At 35.1% G+C, this 20,828-nt stretch overlaps 2 protein-coding genes across 2 annotated transcripts; both read right to left on the bottom strand.

Annotated features, from left to right (window-relative positions):
* Positions 1-3,986: 3,986 nt before the first annotated feature.
* LOC140014864 (GDSL esterase/lipase At5g33370-like) lies at positions 3,987-7,032 on the bottom strand. Its single transcript, XM_072066491.1, has 5 exons — positions 6,456-7,032; positions 6,078-6,205; positions 5,689-5,931; positions 4,867-5,119; positions 3,987-4,405 (listed from the first exon to the last, which is right to left on the bottom strand). The coding sequence occupies exons 1-5, from the start codon at positions 6,994-6,996 to the stop codon at positions 4,170-4,172; spliced, it is 1,401 nt and encodes a 466-aa protein (XP_071922592.1). The 5' UTR covers positions 6,997-7,032; the 3' UTR covers positions 3,987-4,169.
* Positions 7,033-19,097: 12,065 nt separating this feature from the next.
* LOC113709218 (uncharacterized) lies at positions 19,098-20,459 on the bottom strand. Its single transcript, XM_027231925.2, has one exon. The coding sequence runs from the start codon at positions 19,950-19,952 to the stop codon at positions 19,260-19,262; it is 693 nt and encodes a 230-aa protein (XP_027087726.2). The 5' UTR covers positions 19,953-20,459; the 3' UTR covers positions 19,098-19,259.
* Positions 20,460-20,828: the final 369 nt, after the last annotated feature.

The raw sequence follows: 20,828 nt of genomic DNA, 5'->3' as shown, positions 1-20,828 counted from the left end.
AATATAAATATAAATTTGAATTTTAAATCATGAGCACGTGACACACATCCAAAGTTGCTAGTATAAAAAAATCACTATATTAAAAGGTAATTCAAGAAAGTTTTACTGAAGGTGAAAGTCTATGTGGGCTTATGTTGGAATCATTAAGCCGATAACTTTTTTGTCATAAAGAAGCGAGATGGGAATAGAGGCTAGTTGTCAAAAAATTTGAAGAAAAAGACGTTCCTTAAAGTTAGTCCAAATTGATCCCTGAAAGCTATCACTTAAATATGTGCTCATTACTGTTCGTTTAACAGAGGTAGAACACAAGAAAGTTTGAAAAAGTGATGGTATCAATTACCGAAGTGCCAATAATTAAGTATGCCATAAAAGAGAAACCCTATACATATATATATACACACACATATATACATATATATGTATGTATATGCACAGGGTGATGTGTGTATAAACAAATACATCATATATACTAAATAAAAAATCACATTTAAGTAGATGAATATGTTTTGCTTAAGTCGAGATTTAGAATGTGAAATTCTTAAATGAATGCCAAACTCAAGTTTCTCCAACACAAATGAAGCATGTATGATGTATGGGAACGCTTACCTTCTGATTTCTTGGAAGCTAGATGTCATAAAATGGTTGCTTTGCTTTGCCAAGGAAAAGAAGGACTGCTACCAGATGAAATGCAAAAAGCAAAATTTGGGGGCCTCTTTAAGCAGAAAAGAGGCCCCAAAATAAAAAAAAAAAAATTTAGAACTGTTTTTGCTCCCACCGAAAATTTTTTCTGGTTGTGTTATTCTTACCTGGATGGCGGCAATGCATAAGCCATCACCAAGAAACCAGTCAATGACGAACCCTAGAGCAATTCCGTATAAAGATGCACTAATATCACAGGCTATAATCCTTGGTTGCAATGCCATGAAAAGCCCTGTAAGAATCCCACCAAAAATTTGGATTTAGAACTAGCAGGAGAGATCTTGATCACCAATAAAATCTGAGAGTTTTGTAGGACAATTTGAGTCGTTCTCAGTTCTGACCCATGCTAATTAAACATGGCTAGACCAGCCCCGGCTTTTGACATGATCAGGATTGATCCTTCAAGAATTTCCGGCATTTGAAAATGCCACCTTGATAAGCATTTCATCAATCGTTATGATCAGTACCCATATGGAACCGAAATTAAAATTTTTTTAAAAAAATGTTGCATCTGCCTGTGCATACGAATATCTTCTTTGTGCAAGTTCCACACCTGTTAGCAAGAAAGAGTCCATATGGGGCGAAGAACACAAGCACAAGCATTGGGATTCTTAGCAAGTTTAATGCAAACAATCTCATTTACAGACTTGAAGGACAGAGATTTGCACGCCATATTGGTTTTCGTGGTAGTTCCTTCCAAATCACTTTCTGCCTGTGAATCGCCATTCATGAACTTGCTTTTCAATTTGATTGATTTCAAGCGGAGTATGTGAATGATCACCACTGATGGACTTGGAAATCAATGCATCGGAGACTGCATGTCTCAATTCTAGCGTAAATAGCAGAGTAGTGAACGACAAGGGAGCTTGAACTGGAAATGACTGAAGAACAAGATCGTGTCCTTCGTCTCCATTTCAATAGTGGTACTGTCCAAGGCAAGCCATAGTTGGCAACTGTTTTTGAAACTAGAGTAGAGGAAACCAAATAATTAACTGGGAGGCGCCTTTCAATCTCGATTCAGCAATATTAACAGATTTCAAGATATGAAGATAAATGGACACACATGATGGGAAAGGGTCAATCCCAGCCGGCTGGTCCATAGATAGGAAAGTACAGGGTGAATTCCAACATTTATCTCAAATTACAGGGAAGCATTTAGCTTCCAAGAAAGTTTTTTCACTAATAAGTTTCCTGAAATGCTGGAATCAGAGGACCACTAGAATCTTTAACTTATACTACTAATATTCATGTCTAGACTAGTTACTAGTATAGTACTTCGCCATGCTCCTACAATATGGATGGTATATTACCCATCTGTTAATCATGGAATTGACTACTTATCCTAGCTCCTCCGCCATAAATAAATTAAGACTCGGAGCCTTAATTTTTTAAGAGTGCACAAATCACCCCTATGCTACTGATTCCGTAATTGCGCATGCATTACAAATAATGATGTTAAAAAAAATGAAAAAGCTTACGGAGTAAAAGTAGCACTGAAAAATAAATCAAACTACTCGATACTCAAATTGCGTTCAAGTCCGTTCGAGTTTTGTTCATCAACTAATTAAATCTTACATTTGATATATTTTCAAATTCGGCTCGAGTTTAGTTCGATTAGCATATATGTAAAATTTACATGTAAAAAGTACAATCTGTCGGAGTTATACTCGATAAAAACTCATTTGAATTTAATTCGAGAAGTAAACAAGTCAAATTAAACAAAATTTTAAATTCGTTAAAATAATCAAGTTTGAATAGTAGGATGTTGGATTCATCTATACTCGTTTCCGTCCTAAGAAAAAGCGAATTATCCCTCTAGCTATTGGGTGGGCTTTTAGGCCCAAACTGTAAGCAAAAGAAACTCTGAGTGGCTTCAACGAAACCCATTAAGGGAGAAATTGGCGGTCAAACCGCGCTCAAGCCCACCAAAACAGGCCGCTCAAATTAATCCACTGGTTGTTGGCATATATGAATCCAAATATTGTCAAGAAAATATATATTTTTCCCCCCTCTGGTCTTGACAAATCATGCAAGTAATTATATGTCCCAAATCGCAGTTCACACAAAATAGAGTCCGCTAAGAAACCAAAAAAATTATCATCGCTGTCAAGAATATTCAAACATTCTGACACAGATTCTGCTTATATACAGGCTAATAAAAGATTAGTCCACCAAATTAAGCATAATTATCTCCTAATCACCCCTATGATTGTAAATGGCAAAATCTTAATAAAGTTTGATAAACTAACTCAGCCCATTAGTAATACAAACGTTAATTCGTTACCAACACACACACACACATACATATACATACATACATACATATATATATATATATATATATTTCTTCTGCAATTCTCAACTGCATGGCCTTGTGCAATTCATTATAGCTAACTGCATGTATTCTGTTATTTCTCCTCTTCATAGTTTTAAACAGCTAAGGTTGTGTAAGCAGGAATTACTGTCTTCAACACCATCCAACTAACTGTTCTTTTCTCTTGAACCAATATTAATTTTCTCCTCTACCTCTCTTCAATGTGTCCCATAGACCTCTTCAATTAGTACCTGAGATTCCATTTACACCTTTCTGGCATTCTCATTAGGATCATGGAACTTTCAATGACAGGAAACCATAATATTGTGCTGTCAATTGGGCACTATTATTAAATCAGTTGGAGGCCATTCCTTTGCATGTGCTGGTACATTCTAACTTTCCTTTTTTTAAAAATATTTTTCTTAAAATTCTGGATTGGTTGATTACTATAACCAATTTTTTTATATTAATTTTTTTTTGTGTAAGTGGAAGATCCTGAATTCAGCACCTTTCACTTACATTCCCTTCCCCGATACCATCCAACCTATTTCTTTCCCTAGTTAGTAGTACTAGAAGGAATCAGGTTGAGAAAAATTAGGATGGAAGAAAAGAAAAAGGGAAAAAGCAAAATATTGAATTAGAGAGTTAAAATTGATGGAAGAAAAAGTGACTGTATAAATCAGTTGATTGTTGCGATATCTCTCCGTGGGTCAACAGTGTATTAATTATAAAGAAAAAATTGAAGGGAAAAAAACAAAGATGAAGAAAAAAGAGGGAGATAAGGGTTGAATGCAGAGGCAGAAAGAGGAAGAAGAGAAGAATTGGGAGGGGAGCTATTTATGACTTTTGACTAACCAAACTACAGTAACATCTCTTTCTTTTAATATACAAAGGTAGATATTCAACTTTCACTCTCAACCACAGTGTTAAAAAAAAAACCAGTGTTAATTAATGAATTTATGAGTCAGGGCTATTTTATATCAATTTATTACTTCATTAATGTAGAATTTTCAAAATTACACTCCAATGTTGTGATATACCACTATAGTAACTGGTAAAAAATAGAAAAAGGAAAAGAAAAACAGCATACACAGCCACAGGTGCTCTGACTAAACAAAACAAACCACAGGAGACAGAACATTGTAATAATTCAGTTTTAGGTCCTGCTGGTGTCCATTGCCAGTGCAGCACTGAGATTCATTGGTTGCATGTATTGGGGGGAGCCTGAGAATATCTGCTGAACAATGATCCTGTTGGCCCTCTCTGAGGGATGGAATGGATCCCAGAATGCATAGATGTCTCTGTTGGGGCACAAGTTGGATAAGGGTGTGCAAAGGCCAATGCCATTGTATGGACCTTGTCCACAACATGCTATCTTTGATGTAACAAATCCTGCAAAAATTTGTCAGATCAGAGATATATTATACGCCATTGCTGTTCTCTTCAATTTACTCTTCTGTTTATAACTAGATATGGCTACCAATCTTCTCGGTAGAAGGTAATGCTACAAACTGTGTTAGTTAATGTCCATGGGCAAGATTTTAGGCCACCCTTTCTTTTTTACCCTCAAGAGGGACCAATTTAGTAAATCTCGTAAAGGCTAGGAGGAGTATTGCCATCAATGTGTGATACCTCCCTACCATATTTTATCCAAGTGGTCCTCGATTATTTCCCATACTTGCCATAAATGTCTGGCAATTCTTTAGCCTTGGCAATCATGTTTACCATTAGCTGGCTCTATTTCAAGTGGTTGAGAATTTAACTCTCTCATAAAGTTGCCTGAACCAGAGAAGCACGTACTGCAAGATGTAACTGAGAGGTACTAATGCTTATATTATTGAGTTTTGACTTACCAAATGCCTGAGGATTAGAGACAAAGTCCATGTGCATTGCCATGGTATTTGCAGCCATAAACACATTAGATCCAAGTTCACTGTTTATATCACTTATCAGTTGTGCCAATTGTGGGTTGAACAAAGAAGCAGCATGTTGCAATTCAGCTGAGCATTCACCATTTCTACTTCTCTGGGCCAATTCAGCTGGTACACAACCTATTGGACCTGTACCTGTTACAATGACCTTCCTGGATCCCAATTCATACAGCCTCTGCACAATGGTGAAGTTAAAATGGCTTTATGGGTCTCTCAAATATGAAAACCAAACTATAATATTCTAGTAGTACATAATTCATTCATTTTGGATCTTGATAGGTGGGGTGCAGAAAAATACGAGTCCACAATCCATCTTTTGTGAACAATAACAAATAATAATAGCTCCATAATTTCCAGCCTTTCTCTCCGTCACTTTTTCCTGTTTCCCATAAGAAACATGCATGTACTGCTACGAATAGGGAAAGAGCCCTTTCAAGTTTTAATATAAATTCTCATCCACCGGTCAATTTTTATGGTCAAGTAAAAGCTCATCAAAATGCCTCTGTCCCACAGTTGCCTGCACCAACTTGGCATGCATTTTATGACCATTCAACAACTGCCACAACATTCACGTTTGCATGAACTTAAATTCTACTGAAATATGGTGCAATAGTAAGCTAGCTAAAGTCAGGAAGCTTCAATTGTTCTAGTCAATGCTAGGGCTATTGCCATTCCGCCCTGTGAAATAACCTTATTATGCCCCCAAATAGAGGGAACTGCCAAAAGTAGAGCAAAAGAAGTTACCATCAGAATTTTGCGATACTCGGAAATGAGATAGCGGACGTAATCAGGCAGGGCAAATTGGCGGGATCGTGCTGAAAAGGGCACCAAATAGTAGTTGTTGACGAAATCATTACCACCAAGAGTGATGAGAACGAGTCCTTGATTAATAAGTTGTGTGGTCTGTGCTTCTCCAATAAGGCTACCCACTCGGGTCTGGAATTGTTGGTAATACTCCAACTGCTTGGTAATGCGGATTATGTTCATCTGCAGAACGCAGAGAAGTAGTTAATTTTGTTTCTTTCCTTGTCTTTACACCAAGCCATAGTAAATACACATTATCAGTTCCAGAGAGGGAAAAAAGAAAAAGAAAGGGTTCCAAATCAGCTGATTTGTCCCACAACTAGACGTACAAATTGAAAGCCAGTGTCATTAAGGATTCCGACTCCTGCAGAAGCAAAGTTGGCACCATTAAGCAGCTGCTGCCCCGTATTCTCTGGAGCTAAATACGGCAACGGGGATTGCATGCCCATTCGCTCACCTAAATATGCATAATGTGTCAACATTATTCAACATATGTAGTGGTAATACAGTACGTAATTAGTACGTACCATGCAATAAATTTCTAACGTACCATCAATTGCCAGTATTGCTAACAAAAGAAGGGAAATTTCATACCCCATTAAACATCTAAGGTACCATACTTGTTCTTTACGATACCTTAGAGGTGCCTCTCTGAATGACATACAATAGTGAATAATCAATCAAGTAGAAGCTCAAGTAGTACGTACTAATGATATCAGGTATATTCAGGCCATTTGAGAAACGGCCAGTCGGGCGGTGAGTCGGATAGTCAATGCCATAGGGCGGTGCATCGGCGCGGGCACTGGTGAGCAAATAGTTGTTGTTGCCATTGTCAACTAGGGAGTCACCGAAAATGAAAAATGCTCGGGCATCAGCTCGAGGGGTTATTGAGGCAACACCCAGTACTAGTAGCAAAGCTACAAAAATGGATGAGCTGAACGAGAACGATTGCCTCATTGTTGGATGGAAAATGTCCTGCAAAGAAATGGCGACTAGCTTTGCAGAAGAAGCTGATAGAATGCAGTAGTTGCAGTGAGCTGGTTGCAGTGGTGAAGGTTGGGGGGATTTATATAATATTAGTTCTGCTTGAGAGATCATTGAACCCTCATAAATTGCTCGTCTACCAGTACTGGTGGAGGAGTAGGACTTGAACTCAAGGACCACTGAAACAGGAAATGGAGCTATTGGCACTTGGCAGCAATCAATATGCCTTTCTACAGCCCAAGAAATAATGCACCTTTTAAACATTTACCAATTTGATTGAAAGAAAAAGGAATAGTTGAGTTACTCTGTTAATCAATCTTGCCAAATAATTACTTGTGTTGTTTGGGAGTTTGTCCTTTTAAATTATAAGATCTACTCCTTAAAAAAAAAAAAAAAAAAGGTTACGTGGAAGAATGGGAAATTGACAGTTGAATTCCGTCATGAATGTCAAAATAGTATATATGCTTATTTTGATCACAAAATCTGACCAATTTGAGTCTACTCTATATAAACAAGAATTTCAAGCTGTTGTAAACTGTACACTTTTACCACTTGATACGTTAATTAAAAAGCAGTCATTTTTGTGTTGATATTAATTGTATTTTATGTATTGGGATAAGATAAGGGAAACCGGCAAAGCAAACTTCCCTTTTATTACTACTTCTTTTAACCTTAAATCTTTTAGTTTTGAAATCTTAATTTATCTCCAGAAGTCGGATTAATTATATTCTTTATTACTTTGCAAAAATTTTTAAAAAATTAGCCACAGTTAGAACCTCTAAAATTGGACAATTGTGGTTCTCCAAGCAACCAAAAAAAAGGTGCAAGTTAAAAAAAAATAGTCAGTTTTAGAAGCAAAAAAAAAAAAAAAAGACACAGAGAGAGAGAGAGAGCAACAAGTTGCCAGTCAAACCAGTTACATCAAGTTGACACAAACCCTATGTGTGTTTTTTTTGAACCTAGCAAAGCCCTTTTGTTGTTTGTTCCAATCCCTGCTGGTTGAATCATTAGGCTGCTTTCCTTGTCGTTATGAGTCAGTTTAATTGTTGAATCATTACGCTGCAGCCCTATGTTTGTTGTGACTAATCAGTTTTCGAGGGTGATCGATTATTGAAAGAAAAACTATTAGATTGAGGCACTGACGGAGAACTTGCATGTGTTTGATTTGGCCAAAAACGACCCTCTAATTAAACGTGGTTTTCAGAGAAAATTGAAAAGCTTTCCTGATTAACACGTCTGATTTGCTACTACAAAGTCTTTTTCCAAGATCTTCAGATTTGCTAGTAACACTGGCCAATGATTTGCTGATTCAGTGTCCCTAACAAATCTTAATCAGCAAACAAAAGGGAAGCCAATGATTGTCTATACTGTATTACAGATTGTTCTGGTCTGACAGGAGGAAACAACATTATGATTTCTTTTTTTTGATAAAACAGAAGCTAATATTATTAATGAATTAGTTGGAGATCGTCTAATACGATACGATTTGCTTGACGAAAAAAACTGCACTAATGGCAAAAAATATATAGAAAAATACAAGGGAGGGTGATAATTATTAGTAAATAAATATATATATATGGTAGGTTATGTGAATTTTAAATGTGTTAACGGCCACTAGAAAAATACTACAACAATTTTGGAGTACAGTAATTTCATGATTGGACTACTAATTGTCCCATAAATCTAGAAGCATTATATTACAGCAATTTTGGAGTACATGAATTTCATGTTTGGACTCTTAATTGTCCCATAAGTCTAGAAGCATTATATTTTCAGAAAATTGTGTCGATTTCAAATAATTCGGACTTTTTTATTTTTTGATAAAGGGTTTTTATAATGAGTGCATTTTAGGCACACATTAATACATCTAAAATTCACCTAACCTACCATATATATATATATATATATATATATATATACACACACACACATATACTAACAATTATTACATTCCTTTGCATTTATATACTTTTTTCTATTTAATCTTTTCTACCCTCCATTGTATTTATTTACTTTTTCTAATTAATCTTGCATTTCCAAAGATACGATACCTGAAATATATTTTAACGATTGCTCACCTGTTAGAAAGACCCTTTGATTAAAAAAAAGTGTGACGGTAAATGTTCTACTTTAATAGTAGTATTTGGTGAACATGCACCTTAAATATTAAAAACAAAAAAGTATGTGACAAAACTATATCAAAAGTAGTACGAATTCCTATGCCTCCCACTATTCAAAAGTAGTACAATTGGAACCAAAACGAAATTACTTTACTGCTGATATGCTTAGATGTCAGTTGATCATTAAGCTAACGATATCAAGGGTAAACAGGAGGATTTCTTATAGGTCACAGTGAAATGCAATAAATAACGTAGTTTATTGTTTTTTAATAGCAAAATTTGAGTCAAAATACGAAAAATACTTTGTGGTTCAGCACAGATTTAAGAAGAAATTATTGAGCTAGACAAGGGGAGACTTGAGAGCAATGATGCCATGTGATTAAAATAAATGAGGTGGGGTAGTATTCCAGCTACTCAATTTGAGGGCCTATTCCATATTTAATCATATCATCTCCTCCTAATCTTATCATACATCTACAAAATCCTAAGCAATTCAATTCCTTCAACTACCACATGTCCATGGTTTAAGCTCAGTGGTGAGTTTAAAGTTTTATACCATTGCGAGCAATATAACCATTGTTATGTCGTTAGAACTTGGGTTAATTCCACTTTGTACCCTCTAAACTTCAAAATGGGACACTTAAGTCCCTAAAACTTATAAATTGGGATACTTAAGTCCCTAAACTTATAAAATGGGACACTTCGACCACCAACGGCATTCAGGATTCTGTCAATAATTTTCCTTAATTGGGAAGTATTATAAGTTTAGGGACTTAAGTGTCCCATTTTGAAGTTTAGGGACTGAAGTGGGTAATCGTCCAAAGTTTGGGGGACAAAGTGGAATTAACCATTAGAACTTTCATTTACACTATCTGGGATGGAATGTTAAATTATGCCTAAACCTAAATAGATCCCACATGCTAAGAAATTAAATACACTAGGACATTGGAGTTTAAAATACTAGCAAGATAGTTTAGATGAGATCAAGTTTAGTATCCTCAAAAATTAAATGGAAAACACATGTAAAGGAAGCAATTAAAATTGGGTTTACAAGTATTACACGGCGAAATTATCTGTGTGGTACGTAATACTACTATCATTCTTTGAGAAAGAAATATTCCATTTTAAGAAAGTAGGCAGAATTATCTTTAAAAAGGTTTATAAAGAAGTTGAGCATATAACATCAGAGACGTACTTTCCAGCCAATGTAAGCAAAGTAATTTCTATTACCCGCATCCATTTCCTTTTTTGGCATTTTTTTTACAAAAAAAAAATAAACTTTTACTGATGGAACTTACCATTTTCGTTCCAAATTAACGGACAAGAAAAACTGAACAAAAAGCAATAAATGCATGAGTTTGTTTGGATAGGAGTTTATTTGAGATAATTATTGTAGCATTTTTTGTGATGCGATATATGTGAGATAAAAAGGTGATTGAGATTTGTGAAGCAAATTATTTTTTTCAAATCATGTCAATCCAAACACACTCATTAATGTCTTTTCACCCTCTATGTAGGCTTGATCGGTTAAGTTTGGAAATGCCATATCGTCAATTTTTGGCCATCAAGGTCGTTTTGCAGTTTGCGAGTGAAGTTAGGTGATAAGATAGGAGAAATTGTAAATAAGAGGTTTTATGTTCAAATTCTAAAAAAAAAAAAAAAAAAAATGGTGGTTTGCAATTCTCACCCAATCATTCAGGCTCTTAAATCCTCTTGTACTACAAGGGAATTGATATCACATGATTCGGGCCCTATTAAGTAGCAAGTACTTGAGTTGTTGCACCTGGTTGACGACAAAATGATTTGTATGAAAAGTCATAGTATCATTTTCAATTATAAACACCAAATGCCCTAATTATTTGTTCAAAGCTCAAAAAAGACCTACTCAATTTGTGTCTTCACTAATTAGTAATACTACTTTCACCTAATTAACGCACACAAGTTGCTAGCTAGCTTGGAATTTAACCGAAGCCATTTTGATCACTATGGCCGACAAAAAATGAATAGGATAGGCATAATTTGAAGTTCTGAACACAGAGATTGTCTGTTCTTGAAATTATGGATGAGTCTCCTTTTCCTGTTCTCCAAGAATAAATCACATGCTGCAATAAGTTATTGAAGTTTTGAGGTTTTCTACTCAAAAGTAGCGCTACTGAGAAATTTTGACCCTTCTTCCAACCATACCTAGCTAGTTTGGAATTCTATTAGCAAGCCACAAAATAAGACACAATTATTATACTACGTACCCAACTTCTTTACATGTCCAAACGGCTTTCGTTTTCATTATCTGCACTAACAAAACTATTACAACATAAAATTAAGACGAAATTGTACATATATCTTGATTGCAAGAACTTCGTACGTGAACACAATGATGCTTGGGAAAAAGTACCACTTTGCTTTTGTATGCTTTTTTTAAAAAAAATGAATTCATGATCAAGGGAACTAGCTAGTGGCTCACTGCTAAGTTGTACATGGATATGATTATCTTTCTAAGGTAATTTTCGATGGAAAAGGGAAGAAATGAATGAGTCCCTATACCAATCAATAACCAACGACTAAAACAGCTAGATGTATATGATAAATCCAAAAAAAAATATCTGAGTAAATGAAAAGGAAAGCTAAAGAGAAGACATTAATTCAGCATAGTTGCCGGCAATTCAATAACTGTCAATGTTCGTTGATCATTTACTCACCAACTCATACTCAACTGGCCATGGAGTTTTGATTGCAGTATATATAATGCAATGAATGGGTAGATAGGGTCTCGATCGCTCTCTCATGCAAATGGCAGAGGAATAGAAGACCATAATTAGATTCATATTTTCATTCTTTCTTTCCGTTTTCGGGTTGAAGTTTGCACATCCATGTCTTTTTTTCTGAATTTGGGAACCCCAAAATATTTTAAATTTTTTTTGGTTTTTCAAAGAAATGAAATCAAACCTGTAAATCTTCTGTTACAGATGATAAGTATACTATGAAATTGTAAATTTAGTCTACTTGCTCAGTTTTGGCTAGTTGAATTTGTGTTTGTTGATTACAGATTGGTAAGTAGTAGCTTGGTTCTACTAGAGACCTGTTCCTGCTATAACATTCATTAGAAGTTAACAGTTTACCTAAAAAGAAAAAATGGTAAGCATATACTCTATAAAAATTTTCCATTTCTTCGACGAGTACTTGACCTGTGTCCTGCAGACGACTATTTATTAGAGGTTTAAAGCAAGTATGCCTGAGTTGGTGTGGGTAGAGAACTTTACGAACGCAACTACCCTAAGAACCCTAAGAGGGAGAGCTTTCTATTGATGAAAACATAAAAGTTTTGTAAAGACTTCGAAGCACTATGTCATGCATGATGTCCTATTCAATCAAAGGCAAACTACCTCTACGAAGTGACAAAATTAAAAAAAATAATATATATATATAAGATAGTATAGGGACGAATTGAATTTATAGATACATACGTAGAGTCCAACACAACAGGCACATGATACTTGAGAAGACACGTTACAATTGACGGGGGTACTTTTAACGGTTTTATTTAAGCAAATATGTGTGTTAAATTTAGGAAAAATAGTTTAAAATGTCTCTCGCATTTCATCAAATGAATTTTTTCATTCTTCACTTTTAAAATGAAAAATTTACGTCCCTTATAAAATCAAGTCGATAAAATTTAGTTCTAATTTAGATTTTCGACCACTTTTATCCTAAATCCATTAAGAGACCCACCCATGGTCATTTTTTAAGGGCAAAAATGGTTAGATTTTATTTATAGTTAAATAAATGACTTGATCCATATTTACGTTTACTCCTAAAAAAAAAGGATCTGACTTGAACCGTATTCATTTTTTCTTTAAAAAAATGGCATCTGACGCACAATCGATATTTATTTTTGCTACTAAAAAAGTAGAATCTAACTTTTTTGTACATAAAAAATGATTGTATGTGGATTATGCAGTAATTTCCGGTTAAAAAATAGTCAAAAATTTAGGTTGAGACCAAAGTTTACTAATTTAAATTTGTAAGGGACATAAAATTAATATTTAAAAAGTGAAGACGAAAAAATTCATTTGGCGAAATGTGACGAACTTTTTGAACGATTTCTCCTTAAATTCAACCAACAAATTTAGATTTGAAAACTAGTTAGTCAACCTCTTAATTAATTGTTAAGCAGTAGCCCAAGTGCAGTGAAGATGTTTTTAAGATTTTTCATTCCATTTTCATGTAAATAAGCCAAATATAAATTAATAATAGCTGTCATGCCTGGTATTTCTGGTGTTTGAATAAATTTTTTTAAAAGAAAATCTTCGAATTTACAACCACCTAGACTAATTAAAGACTACAAAATATCACGAATAATTTTTGTCTCCATAAATGCTATTTTTGTTGTGACTAAATTTGGGTGATAGGTCATTTTATCCAAGAGTGTTCTAACATGATGGAACTGACACGACCATGAATCGAATCACCATGCATAGTGGTGTATTGCACTATCTTTATTGCAAGGTTGGGGCCTTGATTCATCACTGGCAAAGCCAAGAAAGTGGCAATGACAGAAGCTTTATTTGGCAGCATAAACATGCATTTATTCAAGTTGTTCGGCCGACAACGTACAATTCAAACCGCAGGATGTAAATGTAAGAGCAATGCGCACACTCAAGTTGGTAGAGACTAATATTACGTTTTTGGGTTAAAAGGCCTTAAAATTTTTTTCCTGAAAGTAATATTTAAGTACAGTGTAAATTAGATGATGCATAAAAAAGGTTCATTTACATTATTATCATTTCCTTCTTTCTTAAAATATATTGTTACCACATCCTTATAACACTCATAATATATAAGATTTAGAAGTTTTTTGGTTCGGATTCTAGATTTGGTATCATAATTGAAATTAGAATTATAGACCCTACTAAAGCTACAAACGAATCGAACCGCTCGCAAGCGGCTCGAGTCCAAACTCGAGTCGAACTCAGTCAACATCGATCTCGAGTCGAGATCGAGTTGACCAAGTCGAATTCGAGTTCAAAAATACTAAACTCGTTAGTTCGCGAGCTGGCTCGAACTCGATTATATATATATTATTTTATTATTTTAATAGTAAAATTACATAAACATCTCTAATATTTTATTATTTATTAAGAAAAATAATTATTTTATTTATTTTTAAAAATAAAATAATTATTTTATTTTATTTTTTTAAACTCGAGCTCGAGTTTGACATTTTGAGCAACTCAAGCTCGAGCTCGAACTTTGTAAAATTATGTCAAGATTCGGCTGGTTTGCATCCCTAGACCCTACTATACGTTATAATAATTCCCTCTTATGGGTGTGGTTTGGAAGTGGGATGAGTTCCATTATATTAAAGAATTAATTGAATTGAAACCCAAGTCATACGTGGGGAATGATAAAAGATAAGACCTAATACTTTCATTCCCATCAAATAATTTATCTAGTGATTTATCAAACAATAAATATGAGTATCATTAACTCTAGCCCTCGTTCCTATCCCTCGTACCGATTTATCAAAGAGTCCCTTAATTAGTTTTTGCAGCAGAAAGTACACAGAATTTACACATAATGCAAAATCCAAAGTGGCCTCTCGTACATGCTACTCGTTTTCCTTTTCTGGGCTTTGATTAAAATTTTCTTAGAGTTGCATTTGAACTTTCATCAACAAAGATGTACATGGCACTAACACTTAGATGATCTAGGGGAAGGGGGAGTATGATGGGAAAGGGGGAGGGGGAGTATAATCGATGCTAACAGTTATATAACAGTTGTATAATCTACTCTAACCTAATTTATGGAAGTATAGTCGATGAAAAATCCTGTCGAGAGAAGCCACCCGAAGGTGACAGCCACAATTAAGTGACAAGTATGATGGAAGGCAAACCAAGACTTTAACCAACAGCCCAAGAGGCTGTTGGCTCCTTACGTGCATATCAGTTCAGCAGTTTCTGGCCAATTTAGCTTCAACTTCTGGACTTCTGGTAATGGACGCTACTTCCACGTGTACTTGCCAATGTCATTTTTTGACTCGTTAAAAGATATACGTACTAGTGACAGAATAAGAGATAGAACATTAGTTAGACAAATTTTTGGACGAATTATTTCCGTTTCTAGAGAACAAAATCGTGGGATTCATTTCCACATATGATATGCAAATCAACTGTATATCATGAAAGGGAGAGGGTTTCGCAATTGCTTTTGAATCAGTTCCATGGCTATAGGAGATGTGTGTGGGATATCAATTAAGACTATTTATTGCAGTTCATTTCAGGTTCAAGCAAAAAGTTTGAGTCATTTAAGTAGACTTACAGGCGAATTTCATTTATACCAATGTTTTGAAACTCGCATCAAGTAACGACTCAATCAAATTCAAGGGTTAGGGGTCAATGGTTGAATTAGGATAAAAAAAAAATCAAAGAACCAAATGACGTAATAATAATGCCATAATTATATCTCAATTATATGTAAAATAAAATAATATGAAAAAATTCCCTTAAGTTGGAATATTTAATGAGTTTATAACAGAGAAATGTCAATGGGTGGATTTACAGTTTCCTAAAACTAAAGGATCATAATAGAATATCAAAAAGTATTAAGATAGTAAAAGCAAATTGAATAAGATAAACCTGATCCCTTCCTTATACTTTCTCAGCCATTAGGCCCATCACTGTTGTTTCATATTTGACTTTCATTCATTCAAGGCTCACACAAACACACAAGCATGTGAATCCTCTCTCTCTATCCTCCCTTCTTTTCTTTTCTTTTCTTTTCTTTTTCTCCAAAACTTGATTTTAAAGCTGTTAAGAGCCTGGCAGCCATGGTAGATTGGTGATGGCAATCAGGCAAGTTGACGGGGGAAAAAAAAAGAGCAAAGAGTGAGAGTTCAACCGGAGTTTTGATCGAGTCATTTACCTTCCGGGTTTTAGCAACAACCCGGAGTGGTGGCATTGTCGGTTCAACTGACCGAATCAGTAGCTCTAGTTTGAGTTTAACAACACTAGACTTTATATGACTAAAGAAATTAGGACAATCATGTTAAGCAAAAAAATGGTACTCGGTACCTTAATACAAAGCATTTGCAATAAAACGCACTATATAGAAACGAAAATGATACTAAAGAAGTTTATTGGTTTGTTCTTGGCCTGCTCGGTTTGGATTGTAAATTATTTGAAATATTTTTACTGTAGCACTTTTTGTGATGTGATGTATGTGAGATAAAAAAGTAATTGGAAAGATAAAAAGGCGTGTTGGAAATTGTAATGATGATGTAAGCAAATAAATTTTGGCAAATAATCCTCAATCCAAACAAATCCGATCGCATTTCATTTTTTTTATAATAGCAGTTCTACAATCATTTTCATTATATAATTTTCATTCCTTGGAGTATATAATAAAAAAGATAGCAAGGGAGCCATTATGAAATAAATGGAGTGCAATTAATATTTCTTTGTTTTTTTCCTTCAAATGTCATGGTTGAGAAAACATTAGAAGAGAGAAATGTCATTTATCTCCAAGATTTAATTTAATTGATAGAAACATTAGTCCAGTAATCATGAATTTTCTGATTCGACCTTTCAATCTTCCCCTTTCTCTTTTCTCCCATTATAAAGGTAAGAGTCTCCCCTTGGACTAAAATAACAATGGTTATCTCATGCAAGATAACCTGAGCAAAGTACAAGCCCTCGACCTAGCAAAGACTTGCAAGTTATCTATCAACCAGGATTTCTTGACAATAGACTTTGTTTTCGTTTTATTCATTTCCAACCATGGCCACATTCAAAGCACAATAATTGAGAAAGGACTGTAGCATCTCTGTAAAAAGTTTGGCTAGGAAAATTAGACAAATTTACGAAAACTATGGGCCATTCGAAACAAAGGGCTTTAAAACCAAGTAAACCAGGATAAGGAATCAAAGTTGGTTTATCAAGGTGAACTTACGTTGAACCTGGGTCTTTATGTCGGTTACGGAGGCCCCATGTTGCAAGTCCCAACCCGGCCACATAATTACACGAGCACGATGCCAAGAGGCTTTTCTATAATATTGTTAACTGAAGCGCTAAGCTGGGATTGCATTATGCAATTTTAGACCAACACTCCTACTCACAAATACATGCATGGCTGGTTTGGATGGAAGAAAGACAAGAGAAGGATTCAAGAGAAAACGAGAGGAAAAAAAGGAACAGCAGAAATGGGATTGCTTGGGAGCAGGGCTGCAAATAAATCGAGCTGCTCGCGCTCAAAATATTAAATTCGTTAGCTCACGAGCCGGCTCGTGAGGTTGAGTATATATATATATATATTTTTTTTTTATTTTATTAGTAAAATTACATATATATTCTTAATATTTTATTATTTATTAAGAAAAAATATTATTTTATTTATTTATTTTTTAAATAAAATAATTATTTTTTATTTTTTCGAGCTCAAACTCGACTCGAGTTTTAAATTGTCAGCTAGTCGAGCTCGAGCTCGAGTTCGAGTTCGAGTTCAATAAAAATAAATTAAGGCTCGGCTCGATTAGGTCAAAATTCAACTCAACTCGACTCGGCTCGTTTGCTGCTCTACTTGGGAGGAATTATAACCCTTGTTGGATTTGGATAGGCTACAGATGTTCGCTTGGACATTGAAAATGCGTTCTTGTCTGTAAAATGGCTAAGCTAAACACTAACATTATGCTATATTTGATGCTACCGCTTTTGGAGATTTAGGATTTGCTTTTGCATCATGGAAAGCAATGTTGTTAATCTCGAACAGAATAGTGGCTCGGCTAAACTATTGACCCCGTTTGGCAAGTGAGTTTTTTGGATATTTGTTTAAAAGTTTACTGCAGTTTACTGTAAAAGTTTTTAAAATTTTTTTTTGAAATATGTTTTTTTTTTTTGAATATTTTGAAGTGTATAGTTTAAAATTTTTGAGAAGTTTTTTGAAATTACTATAGTTAAAGTTTTTAAAAAACTTGTAGCAAACAAACTTGGCAAAAAACTTGTCTGCCAAACAAGGCCATTGAGTCAGGTTTCAACTAATCGAATTGGTCGGATCGTTCTCCAAAACCCGCTGACATCAGTATGATATCATAACTATTTAATATTTCTATAAGTTTCAAAAATATTGAAATTAAGTTCTTGATTATATTCAGCCAACTATACAAAATGTTTCAAAAATATTAGATTTGCAAAAAAAATGAAAAACTAAATTAAAACAAGTTATGCAAGTTGGAATCATTGATGCTAAATTGATAAGATGATAGGAATGAAAATCATTTAGAGAAGCGAATGATATTTGTATTTACACTAGGCGTGTGGCTTTTTTTTGTTCCTATTAATAAATGAAAACTTTACAATTTAGATAATTTAAATTATATTTGAAAAAAATAGAAAAAAAATTTGAGAACCAGGTTATTAATTGAATTGGACCACTAGTTCGACCGATTTTTTGATGGTTTTAACTGATTTTTTGCCAAATCAGTTTGGAAAGAAAATTGATTCACAATCGATCGGTTCGATTCGATCCGGATCTAACAACACTGATGGAAAAGCACTTAGAAAATTTGTCTTAGACACATAATAGGGGAATGCCTCGTCGTGGCATGGATTAGCCGTGATGCCGCCATGTTGCATATATTGGCTCGACAGGTGGATAAGGTCAAAAGATATATACTACAAGGTTTTGGATATTAATTGTCATGCGTTTAAACAAGAATTGGAGTCAAATGGTATAGTGTGAAAAGTAGAAGAAGAATTCATAAACGTTCATAACCAGACCTATAAACGACTCTTCAAATGCTCTAATGTTAAAAAACATTCATAACGAGAGATAGATGTGGAAGCTGTTTTTTTTTTTTTTTTTTTTTTGGGGTTGTTTAAGAATTAAAATTTATATAGCTCATCTAATTATCATTTCCACTTTCCACGAAGCAACATCAAAGTCCATCGATCATCCAAACCAAAAAATTCAATGTATTTGAAACAGAATATTCTTGTCAAAATCATTCCATCACTACACCTCTCAAACCCATAGGATGGGAAAACATTGAAGGGAAGGACCAAAAAAAACCACACCAATCCACCCAAAGAATGAAAAACAAATCCAGCAGCCTTCGACCGTCCCGAAGAAGAGGCTAGAACAATTTTGTTGCAAAAAGGCCTCCGTTCGACACAGGAAAATTGCCCAAATAAAAAAGGAAGAAAGAGAAATCAATACCAGCAAAACACAAGCAAAAACTAAAGCATTTCTTCAGTCTTCATCAGAACGAATATTTCTACTTCTTTTTTTTTGTTTTTGGTTTTGCTGTTGATGAACGATATTACCCTACTAGCTAGTACTAGTCATATGTACACACTCCAACACACATTTATTATACACATACATGATGATTGAGGACAGTTTCCTATCAATTATGTACTAATTAGGAGGTCCGAGGAACTTGTAAACCACAGCATGATCAATCAATCCACCAACACTAATTCCACCATCATTTGACCAATGAAAACCATTATCAAATGGATATTCAGGCCAATTCAGAATCTGCTCCTCACCAAGCAGGCTGGGAGCGGGAGTTTCGTCAAAGGCAAACTCTCCATTTATATCCTTAAAAATGGACACTTCATCAAGAACAGAAGTCCCATTTTTCTTGTCTTCGAGTTCAGGAGATTGATGTTCATTGGTCAAGTCTTGGCCGTTTTTATACCCCGTATTATTGCTGTACGCTGCTGAAGCAACTGATGAACTACTGGGAGGGGATGGGGGTTGATCTTCTTCTGGTAAATTCAGCTTAGCACATTTGCCATAAAGCCTTTTGGCTGCGTCATCGTAGGCTCTGGCGGCTTCATAAGAGGTGTTGAAAGTGCCTAGCCAAACTCTTGCACCGTGATTTGGCTCACGAATTTCAGCTACCCATTTCCCCCAGGTTCTTTGCCTAACACCCCTGTAGGTGCAAAATGCATTTTCTGGCCCGCCTTTGCCTCTCATGCACCCTTTTCTTGAACCCCCAACGGTGATTTTCTTCATCGAAGTACTGATTGTTGCTTCTTTCTTGGGCTTTTTATCTACTGGAATTCCTACATTCACACCCTCATTCTCCACTCTTTCCATCATGCATGATTGTGACAAGGTTTATCTTTTTAGTGATATGAAAGGAGTTTTGGGCGGTGATATTTGCCTGTTTGGGATGCTTTATATTATACGAGGGAGGAAAGAATTGACCAAATTGATCGAATCCCAATTGATACTTGGTTTAGACGACATGTGTAACCTAGGAGGAGCTTGCTCGTCATGATACAACTGGGTAATATGACAAGTGGCACCATGTTGTGTCTGAGGCTGTCGAACATGAATGTTTAACTAGTTAACGAACCAAAAATCGAAGGAGTTCTTATCAAACTTGATTCAAATATCGAGTAGATTGTTTTATCTTTCACCTCTACTCCTATCTAGTTGAACAATTCATTTAACTAAAAGAGTTCACAAAAAAAACTATGTACAGAAAATTACGTTTAATAAGATGATGGATTATTGAACACCCCAAATCATTAAATCGGTTGTAGCAATCAGGAGGATGAATCGGGACAAGAGACCTGAGAGAGAGGGTTTTCGGCCCAAAATATCTTCTATCCTACTTTCTATCTCACATATTATTATATTGTCCCCTGGTGGAGAGCTCGTGGCAAAGCGGGATTGTGTTTTGTGGGATGATGCAGGAGGAACTATGGCTGCGTCCGAGCGTTCATGTGTCAAACTGCAACGAACGAGGGAGCCAGGTGTTGAATGGAAAGGCATATGGGATCTGCATGGATTTGTGTCTTCTTTTGTTATTTCTTGTGGCGACAAAACTACCACGATGCTAATTAGATCATAGTTGTTACGTGGTCATTAATGCATATGTATTCACTTCTTCTTGTAATCCCATTTCTTGTCCTTTCGCTCCAGGTCTTCTTTGGCATCTGATGGCGTTATCCCATTTAGTTTCAACAA

The sequence above is a fragment of the Coffea arabica genome, chromosome 9e (assembly GCF_036785885.1).
Source record: "Coffea arabica cultivar ET-39 chromosome 9e, Coffea Arabica ET-39 HiFi, whole genome shotgun sequence".
NCBI lineage: Eukaryota > Viridiplantae > Streptophyta > Magnoliopsida > Gentianales > Rubiaceae > Coffea > Coffea arabica.
This window is presented reverse-complemented; position numbering and strand designations above follow the sequence as displayed.

Bases quoted from the DNA above. Each gene is read 5' to 3' on its own strand.
- LOC113709218 (XM_027231925.2), bottom strand. From the start codon at position 19,952: ATGATGGAAAGAGTGGAGAATGAGGGTGTGAATGTAGGAATTCCAGTA.
- LOC140014864 (XM_072066491.1), bottom strand. From the start codon at position 6,996: ATGTTTAAAAGGTGCATTATTTCTTGGGCTGTAGAAAGGCATATTGAT. The intron at 5,120-5,688 runs GTAACTTCTTTT...ACCATTGTGCAG, and splicing joins AGTATCGCAAAATTCTGATG to AGGCTGTATGAATTGGGATC. The intron at 4,406-4,866 runs GTAAGTCAAAAC...AAATTTTTGCAG, and splicing joins CTCTAATCCTCAGGCATTTG to GATTTGTTACATCAAAGATA.